General features: G+C 38.3%; 1 protein-coding gene across 6 annotated transcripts; it reads right to left on the reverse strand.

Moving 5' to 3' along the window:
• Nucleotides 1–1,097: 1,097 nt before the first annotated feature.
• GPR85 (G protein-coupled receptor 85) lies at nt 1,098–6,791 on the reverse strand. Of its 6 annotated transcripts, none has more exons than XM_073898597.1 (4): nt 6,556–6,791; nt 5,432–5,748; nt 5,153–5,270; nt 1,098–4,040 (listed from the first exon to the last, which is right to left on the reverse strand). In XM_073898597.1, exon 4 carries the CDS (start codon nt 3,868–3,870, stop codon nt 2,758–2,760), a length of 1,113 nt encoding a protein of 370 aa, XP_073754698.1. In that variant the 5' UTR covers nt 3,871–4,040; nt 5,153–5,270; nt 5,432–5,748; nt 6,556–6,791; the 3' UTR covers nt 1,098–2,757. The 6 variants fall into 6 exon arrangements, with proteins under 6 accessions (XP_073754698.1, XP_073754699.1, XP_073754696.1 ...); XM_073898598.1 differs by having other exon boundaries at nt 5,153–5,267; nt 5,432–6,047; XM_073898595.1 differs by having other exon boundaries at nt 5,432–6,047.
• Between the last annotated feature and the right edge of the window lie 3,374 nt (nt 6,792–10,165).

Raw genomic sequence — 10,165 nt, forward strand, 5'->3', positions numbered from 1 at the left:
AAGTTAGACTCACCAGTGGGAATATTTGCAGGGGTTGAAAATTATTAACATTTTCAAGTTGAATTAGTTACCAACTGTTTTTAAATATTGAACATTGGAATGGGTGCCAAAATAGATAATGTGATTTGGTCATTAAGACACAGAAGCAGACTTTTACAGGATTGCTACCATTGCTCATTGACTTACAAATGACATCAATTAACTGGGGATGTATCTCACCCAGTGCTTGCCCCTTGACCTGAAATGCTAAGTTAGTCAAAAGGAAGCTTAAGTAAAAGTCATGACGACTCTGCATTATTCACTGATCACTTACCAAAGCTGTTGGAATCTGTTATTCCAAATAGCTAGGTAAGGTCAGGCAATCTCATTTGGCTCTTGCTCTTGACTCCTCAATCCCCCACCTTCAATCTATGCCTCAGTTTTCTTCTCTATGTTATGGAGGTTAGCGTTGATAATAGCTAATCTCTGGCTACAAGACAATCGCTGAACGTTCCACTGATTGCTGGTGATACCTGAACCTCTAAGCAAAGTTCTCTATAAATATAATCATTGTAATTACACCTCTACTATAACTTTTTTTTTTGAGTTGGAAACAATGTTATCAGAATACGTTTTGCTAACATTTCCTTTATTGCATTTTGGATAATGATTTTAGTATCAACAAGGGGCCTTTATTGCTAGATTCAACTCCTGTTGTACATTAAACTTTGTCTCAGATCCAATCAACTTTGGTATAAAGTAAAATGAGGTCAAACACAGTGCTCACTAAATTATGGCTTGAGCTGTCCTCATATGAGCAAAACTGAATAGTTGCATATATAATTGACACATTCCAGTGATTTATTTTTCCTTATTTATATTTATATTGATATTCTCTTTACAGAAGTACTGTAGCAATAAAGAATTCTGTTCCATTAGATTCCTAATCTTATTTTTCAAGTACCAAACCAAACCAAACCAAACAAAAAACCCACAAATGAAAACAATGGAAAACAAAAACAGTAACTTTTCTGGTTTTGTCATAATATTATTGTAAACCATTCTTCTTAGATGTTATATATTTAGAATCCAAAATTTCTGCAATGCTCCAAATTAAAATGTGGTATTTATATTAAAATTTTGAACCATCAACTAAGCAGGTATGTATCTCTAAACATTACTGGTTTGTAAGAATAAATAGATAAATAATTATGATAAGCTACCAAATAATGCTTTTGTAGATAATATTGTCAGTTTATCAGCTTTAAGCTCCCTATCATTCGTGCATTTCCAGTTCCAAAACATAGTAGCTACAAAAATAAAAAAGCAAAACCATAATAAAGCTAGTCTTCCTACTTTGTGCTTGCCTCCCAGGTCAAAAGAAATTGTTAATTGCCAAAAATGTAAAATTTATTCCAAGAAAAGTAACAGGCTACACAGGTAAATTTTGGCAAATGCAACTTTATATTGAAATTCACACATCTGTATCTTAAAGAATGAGACTCACAGACTCTAATGTATTTCTAAAATACCAGAAATCATATTATAAGCTTTCACAAGTTAAAACTGAAATAATTTAAACGACCAATACACTGAATGTGCAGAAAGTATAAACAAGACTGTGCCTTCGGTAGAATAAATGCTTCACAAATTGTGCAGGATGTCATACTAAGGCTGTGGTCTCCCTTTGACAGCTGATTTAAAATATAAACATACATCAACTGCCTGCTTCTTAGAACACACCAGAATGGGTAGCACACCTCAGAAGAAATTCTCATTATCCCAGTGATGTGCACCTTAATTTTCAAACCATGTGAGGAAAAAGGAAAAAGAGTATTAAATGATCGTCCATGCACTTCCAGATGCATGACCATGACCAGTTACTAAATCGATTTCCCCTGACTATTTGCTCCAATGCTAAATAAGATGAAAGATACTAGATAACCCTTTAAGGCAACATGTGTTTATTCTGCATTATTAGAACTGCTCAGTTGTGACCAGTTGGTACCATTAATGTTGCCTCCCAGACCAATATCTAGCATTTGTAAAATATAAATGAATTGGAAAAACTTTATACCAAATCAACAAAAACCACATAATACAGTTCAATGCTAGCAATTTCACTAGTAGGTAAGGAAAGTGGTATTTAGAAATAGTAATGTATTAATACAAAAAAAAAGAGTAAACTCTAATTGGAACCAATATACTGCTTTGGAATGCTCCCCAAACTTACAAGGCGAGTTTTTTAAAAGTGTGATAATCCAATAATTCATGGCACATTTTTAGTGGATTACAGTACTTTAAGTCCCCAAATATTTTAGTCTTTGCAAAACAATAATAGTATGAAATGTTTTAAAGTCTTCAAACTTCTAAAATTAGTTTTTATCAACACATTTACCTCATGTCAACTTAATTTATTAAGATGTCCAATGCTAATTGTTTTTTTGATTTTTTTTCATAAGTAGTGATATACACAGCATTTAGCACTGATACTTAGCACCTGCTACTTTCATTATCTACTTTTCAACCACATAAAGAAACTTAGGGCAGTGGTTCAGTCCTTTCTTAATTACAAACCTTCGCCGGCAGTCAGCAGGATCACTCTGAGATTTAAAATAGGATTATAGGTGAACTATTGCAAAGACTGCAGAATGTTGCCCAAATCCTTATAACCGCTGATCCCATTCTTGATTTTCTTCTCAAGATATGGCTACAGGCCACGATTGCTTAGCAGAGAAGGTTAGTGTTTCACAAGGCTAAAGATTTCCAGATGCTCCTTCATATAACACAGTAAGGTTCCCTTGGTAACCTGGATTTTCTGCAGTAAAGGAGGGTTGTGCTGAAACAGCGCCTCAGCTCCCTGTTGGAGAAAATGCAGACAAAAGGATTGATTCCTGCTTGGGCAAAACTCATCCAGACAGCGGCTGTTAGAAATCCCCCTGGTACTACAGGCCCTCTTGCAAAAACTCTCCAATAACAGGCCACCAGGTATGGGCCCCACAAGGTTAGGAAGAGAAAAGTCATTATATAGAACATTCTGCTGATTCTTTTCTCCATTTTGAACTCATCTAGGACCAAGAGCCTTCTTCTGCCCGTGGTGTTTGCATTTTGCCGGATGCCCAGCAAGGTGGGTGGTGTGGGACCCCTTCCAAATCCTGCTAGCCAATTGGCAGCTGCCTGGCCACTGGCGCCAGGGCCATGAAAAGTCCAGTTCTGGCTGACTGCTGCTACAAACTGGACTGGCTTCATTTTCCTTCGGTCGTGGACAAAAAATATCAGCTTGAGGTAGACAAGCTGTGTGGCTAGGAGGATGAGAGCAAGGAGCAGCATAAATCCTAAGGAATCATTAGCCCTGAAGGAGCGGTGTTGGAAGGTACATTGATCTTCCTCCCTAATGAATGAGTAAGTGCCCACATCTAAAACTGGGGGGAATGCCATGGCCACAGACAGAGTCCACACCATGCAGATCACAGCCAGACACGTCCAAAAGGTCAGCCTCTTTGTATAGAAGCGGTGATGGGCGATAGCTAAGTATCTGGTGACGCTGATGCAGAAGAGCATGAAAGCAGTGTGGAAACAGGACAAAACCCCCAGAAAGGCAATCACTTTGCAAGTCAGAGTCCCATAAGTCCAGGTAGAGCCATTTTTGACAGAGTTGAATACAAATGGGAAACAAATTGCAGATCTGAGGATATCTGAACAGCAAAGATCCAACAAGAAGTAGTAAGGTGCTCTATGCAAGGTCTTATCTTTCACTAGCAAAATGGAGATCAGAAGGTTGCCCACCACACTGACTCCTATTATGAAACCCAAGGAAGTCAGTTTCAGAAAGGCTGTTAGAGGAGAGAGATTTTGCAAAATGTTGTCAGCTGCATGGCTATAGTTCGCCATAGATGGATGGAGGATAAAGATACAGCCTCAGTCAAGTGTCATGATCTAGATATAAGAACAAGGAAAAGATAGATCCATACATTTTACTGAAAATGTAATCCACAAAGAGAACTGATGCGATCTGCTGTCATGCTTCCTCTTTTCTTCCATTTGATTTGCCATCAGAATATCTGGAAAAAAAATGAGCTATCAGTTCTTAAGTTAACAAGTAATGATGTCAGGCAGTGCTAACATAAAGCTGTTCATTTACAGGGAAGCAAATAAAGTTTTAATTTTGAATAATATTATTTGCTTTAGTAAGTATTTGTTTGAGATTTCAGGAAAATGGCTTGTTTAGTTTTCTGAACTAGATGAATTTTAAAATGTCCCTATTTTGGAGAACATAAATTTGATTGGGTACCTTTAGGATAGAAGGAATGAAATGTTCCACAATCATAAAATATGCCAATCCAGGAGTCAATCACTAATGTTACAATGGAATCTACAAGATTGCTGAGAGGAGACAGAGATGAGACTCCCTACATTTATTTGAGTTCTGTTAGTATCTGTCAGTGTTTTACAGGCAGCTTTCCTGCTGATATGGATCCAAAGAGCCCTTGCAAAATATGTCTTTTAACTCAAGTGCCACTATGCATGCTGCATATTATAAGAAGAGTATTTGTTGATTCATCTTAAAGCACAATTTGAACATTAGACTTTGAAATTAATAGGAACTTATCCAGGATTTGATGTGATTTAATCTTTTGTCTTTCCTTCCCCACCCTACCCCCCATTTTTGGTAAATCTTTTCTCCTTTAAACCCACATGATTATTAAAAACGGTTAATGTAAATATTGGCCAGGGAAACACACCCAGAGGAATAATGCACTTCCATTTGTAAACCTTGGCTGCCTGGATTCAAATGAATTTAACATGAACCTGTGTTTCTTGGGCAATTAAGCCTTTCCTATTTACACTGATAATCTTTGCTGCAAATTGCAAGTGGCTTCATTTTAAAACAAAATGCACATTGTGTCCTGGGTGCCTGAGAGCCACACCAGGAAAATCGGCTTCTTCTGTTATTCCCACGAAGCATGTTTCCTTTGCCACTTCTCGCTAGCCCGGAATATGCTGATGGAAGCCCAGGCAAAACTGCGTTCGATGATTTTAATTTCCCCACCGGTACATCCCCGGGTAAATACCGATCACATCATGCAACATTACGAAACCTGAAATCCGCCACCCCTGGATTTATAATGTGGGGTGGAGGAGGGGGAGGGGGAGAGAGACATGCATTACATACGCGAAGATGGGGAGAGAGATTGCTTCTGTGCTGCAAGGGAACTGTTCCCGGTGATTCGCAGTCTGATTTTCCTCAGTCTTGCAACGCTTTCCAGAAATGGAGCTCTCAATAAGCCCTACTGAAGATGCATTGTCTGAATGTACTTCCATTATGCAGTTTATTGTCAAAAAAACAAAAAACAAAAAACCTCAGGGAGGGCTCGGTGCCCGTGAACCTGCAGTTTCATCAACACTGTGCGCCCCCCTCCCCCCAAACTTAACCGAGAGTATATCCTCCTACCTGTTGGCGTTGGATATCCCGACAGACTATAGCTTCTTCTTTCTATAAATTGCTGATTTTTTTTTTTGCCTTAGTGCCTTGACTGAGCATCCAGGCAGGGCTCGGCGGCGCCTGCGCGCTGGAGCCTCCTTGAGCTCCAGCCGCGTCCTCCCCTGTCGCAGCGGCACCGTCTCCCCCAGTAACGCAGGGGCCGCCGCGGCGGCGGCGGCGGCGACGGCGGCGGCGAGGGCGGCGGCGAGGGCTGCTTCAGCCTCTGTGGAGCCAACAGAAGACTCGACCCGTTTCCAGAGTTGGCAGGGCTTATTGAATATCCTGTCCTGTTGAAGTGGCAAAATTAGGTTTTTGTCCCCTTCTGGCTGCTTCTGAACTTTTCCCTCCCCACATCTGAAGTGGGGGCTCGGAAAGGCTTTTTCAGGACCTCAGGCCCATCCCTTAGGGCAGCGCCAGGAGAAGCCACGGTGTCGGGGGCGCTCGCCCCTTCTTCAGCTTCCCGGAACCCTAGCCTTCCCCGAACGTTTCCTTCCTTTCTCTTTTAGGGTGGTCCAATGCATTGGAAGCTTCTTTTAGATTTCCTTTTTAATGATTTCCCCAGCTGACTTTTGCATTAGCAGGTTGGCTGGGAAGGTGGGGGGGAGAAAAAGAAAGAAAGAAAGAAAGGAAGAAAGAAAGAAAAAGAAAAAAGAAAGAAAGAAAGAAAGAGAGAGAGAAAGAAAAGAAATTAAATATGTATTTTTTAAAGAGCGCAATCAAACAAAATCTTGTCAATGGGGAAGGAGGGAAAGCAGGTTAGGGCAGCCTTGTCTTTGTTAGTCATCTTATATTCTCAAAGGCACGCAAATATGTGTTAAGTAGGGAGAAGCTAAGTTCAGAGGACAACTGCAAAATGATTTAAATCCATTTTACCTTAACGAATATGACTATAGAATCAGGCTTACAAAAATTTTAAATGACTATTCCTCACATTCCACCCCACCGAGCAACAACCTTTCTTTTTCCTCCTTGCCAGTACGGCTGACCAATACATTGGTAATGTCAAAGCAGTTGTGTGTGTGAGTTTCCCTTCCCTCCCCCTCTGTTTTTACGGAAGAAAAATACTAGGAATATAACGAATTCATAAAACTTACACCCATCCAAAAGGTCCGATGATATCACAAGACACCACATAGCCTGACAACTGGGTGCTTAGGGATGCCTCTGGAATCATGCATTTCCTTATTTTACCATTTCGGAAGAGTTTTGTTTGTGGGGGTGGTATAAGATTTTAAACAACTCCCCACCTCCAAAAAACGAGCAGACATGCTTTCATTAATTCCCAATGTAAAACGTCTGCTTCTCCTCCTGCATGCTTATTGCTTTATAATAATCTGTTAATGAAACAGAAAAAATAAAGATCTTCTCTACAGTAATAATTTGATCTCCAGACAGCAGTAAAATACCTCATTGCTGGGTGGTGAGATTGTGACATTCGGGGGAACTCAAGCCAATCAGCATACAGATAATATGGGTTAATTTACATATTGTATTTCTATTGGACACACTGAGGTAAAGCTTTCTCTGTTTGAAGCTTAAAAATGAATACTTCACTGTCATGGTGTCACAGTCATTACACAAAGCCCTATGTTGGAAATACTGAAATGATGTTCCTTTTTCCTGATTTGTTTTGGGATGTCTTAAACCCATTTAAAAGATAGATAATGATTTGTTAAAAAAAAAAAAGAATACATATAAAGCACCTAACTTTTGCATTCCCTTAACCTAGAAAAATCAATCCCACAGCAATACTAGAAGTAACTTGAGGGCATTTCCATTCAAGTGAGACATTCCACTTTTTTGCAAAACAAATAAATTCAGAGGATCTCAAAACTGTTATGATGTTTTACAAATTCTAAGTGAAATGTCAAGTTCATTTTTGTGAAACTACAAATCAATTCAATTTGTTCTGTTTTACTTCCCAATTAGGGTCTTAATGTACTTTGCAAAGAGTTATTATTTCCTGAAATTTTACAGTTAAAAAAATCCATAGAATAAGAGGTTTAAATAAGTTTACTGAAGATTCATGATTGGCCAGATCTTAGATTGTATGGATTAGGGAAAAGCTATTTAAAAGTAAATTAAAAGGGTGACCGCACTGCCAGGTTGTGAGGCATTAATTTACTCTGCCAAAAGGTATAGGGCCAAGATCCAAGGGTTTAACTATCCTCATACTTTAAGATGCAGGTATTGATTCATTAAAAATAAGAGAGGGAATGTGTGTGTCTGCAATATTCTTTCATATCTACATCCTTGGGTATTGTATTAGAGGCATTATTTTCCTTTGCAATTGAGTGCAGTTACATTCACCAGTTCTTCGGTTTTTCCAGCTGTTAGATGAGAATGTCATTTTCTTGCCTCACAAGGGGGCTCAAGAAATTAATGACATATTTTCCATTCAGTTCATTAACTCTACTGGAGAAAACAAAAGTCTGCAACTTTAATCCACAGGAATTTTTTAAAAATATATTTAATAGCTGACAAAAGTTTCATGTCATCCATAAGTTAATGTAAAGGTATTGCTTCAAATGGGTCAGATTATAACCTTATTTGATCTTAACTAATTTCTTTTTGATTCCTTATATCACCAAACCTAGAAAAATTGATTGTAGGGTTAGGAGTAAAGGGACAAAGCAAACAACAGCAAAATACTATACACCCTGGTTTTGAAGGAGTCTAAAGATTTTCAAGTTCTTTGCATATTACATTAACTCTATCGATCAGTGGATTAGGAAGACCGATGTAATTTGCTTAATTTGTTCTTATAATAAATATATATAATTTTATTTAAAGCAGCAATTATCTTCTTTTCAAAATTAATCAGACAGACACATCAGATTTTTGCTAAGTGACGCATATCTCATGATGGGCAAATGCAGTATTTTTGTTCTATGCATTGTTTATGTAAAAATGTGTGCCAGGAAATAAACAATCCTTGGCAAATGCAGAGAAAGATAGGTTAGGATGAAAATACTCTAAGAAAAGATTTTTTAATCATTCATTTAAAGTGATGTCTCTTCCACTTCAAGCTTTTCTCTAAAACTTTAAAAACACATATCTTTGGTATTCTCAATTCTTAACAAAATCTAAAACTATGTATGAAAAAGAGACTTTTTATAAATGTTCTGGAAGTTATTTTGATAAGAAAGCTCTCATCAGGAACTAACATGGAAACATTTTCTTAAGAACTTACTTTAAAAATTCACTAACCTGAAACAAGTGACCAACAGAAGGAGAGATTATGCTTTTATTTTTATTTTTTAAAAATATTTTATTTATTTGAGAGAGAGAGTATGCCTGCACGAGCGGTGTGTTTTGGGGGGGTGGATGAGGGACAGAGGGAGAGGAAGGAAAAGCAGACTCCTTGCTGAGCAGGGACCCTGAGATCATGGCCTGAGCCCAAGGCAGACGCTTAACTGACTGAGCTGCCCAGGCGCCCCAATGCATTTATTTTTGATAATGGTTTTCACTTCCTAGTCTGTGGCAAAAAGTAACCTTTTTCACGGTGACATCTAAGTAACAGAGTTTCTAGGGCTTTGTGCTCTACCTTCTTCAGGAACAACACAGTGAAAGAATATTCTAGACCCCAAAACTGCCACTGGATTTAAAAAATTGTGCCTTGGGAGTTAGGAATCACCGTAATTGTGAACACCTCACACAGTGAGATTTCTTCAGAATTTTAATGAGTTTTAAAAAGATTAAGAATCTGGCATGTTCCTTTCCAAAAATGCTAAAAGGTTCATTTGTTAGAGTTTTCTCTCTACTCTGTCACAAAACAGGTTTCAAAGTGTTAATATAATTCATTTTTAATTTTAAGGCTAGCATCTCTAAGATCTTCTCTCTCAATTTAAGATCCAGGCTTTTAAAAATTTAGTGATTTACCATCTCTGACCTTTATGTTGACAATTTCCTTCTCTCTGAAAACTTGTTCATTTATTGAATTCATTTAACAAATATTTGTTGAGGTTCTACTCTGTAGGAGTCATTGTGCTAGATCTTGCAAGAAATGAAAAATCAAGAGATAGGACCAGTGTGCTGGCAGCTGTATCAATGTAGGGAAAACCTAAATGGGTAGCAGTGAAGGGGGCAGGATGATCAGAAACAAAGGGATGGATCTGATTGTTAAGGGGAAGTAGAAGCCATATGTGTGTGTGTGTGTGTGTGTGTGTGTGTGTGTATTTTAATCAAGTGGTTAAAAAGGGGAAGCAAGGGAGATTGAAGAGTAAGTTTGGGAGCTTGGGTAACTGGGAGGCAGGAGACACCATTAACTGGGGCAACAAAAGTCAAAAAAGAGAGAGTTGGTTTGGTAAGTAAGATTCTGAGTTAATTTTAGACATATTGAAAGTGAAATGCTGGTGGAACATTCCAATATTGAGATATATGCTGTTGGAAGTGAAGAGCCCAAATTCAGGAAGTACCTGTAGATGACAGTAGAGCTAGAATAAGAGTTGGGTGACATTACCAAGGGAGAGATTGTTGAGAGAGAAGGATATTGAGGTTAAATAAATTTAAAAAACTACCCATTCCACTCCCTCTGGGCAAACTGAAAAATGAAGGGAATGCCTGCATTTAAGAAATAGGAAGAAACATGGAAGAACCAGAAATAGAAAAAATTTAAACGGAGGACAACCAGAGTCATAGACTCTGAGGAAGGAGAGAATTTCAAGGAGGCAGTGGTCATCAAGTGTAAGCTGTATCTAGGAA

Source organism: Callorhinus ursinus, unplaced genomic scaffold, assembly GCF_003265705.2.
Source record: "Callorhinus ursinus isolate GAN/ISIS: 27379988/994484 unplaced genomic scaffold, GSC_fseal_2.0 scaffold12, whole genome shotgun sequence".
NCBI classification, from domain to species: domain Eukaryota; kingdom Metazoa; phylum Chordata; class Mammalia; order Carnivora; family Otariidae; genus Callorhinus; species Callorhinus ursinus.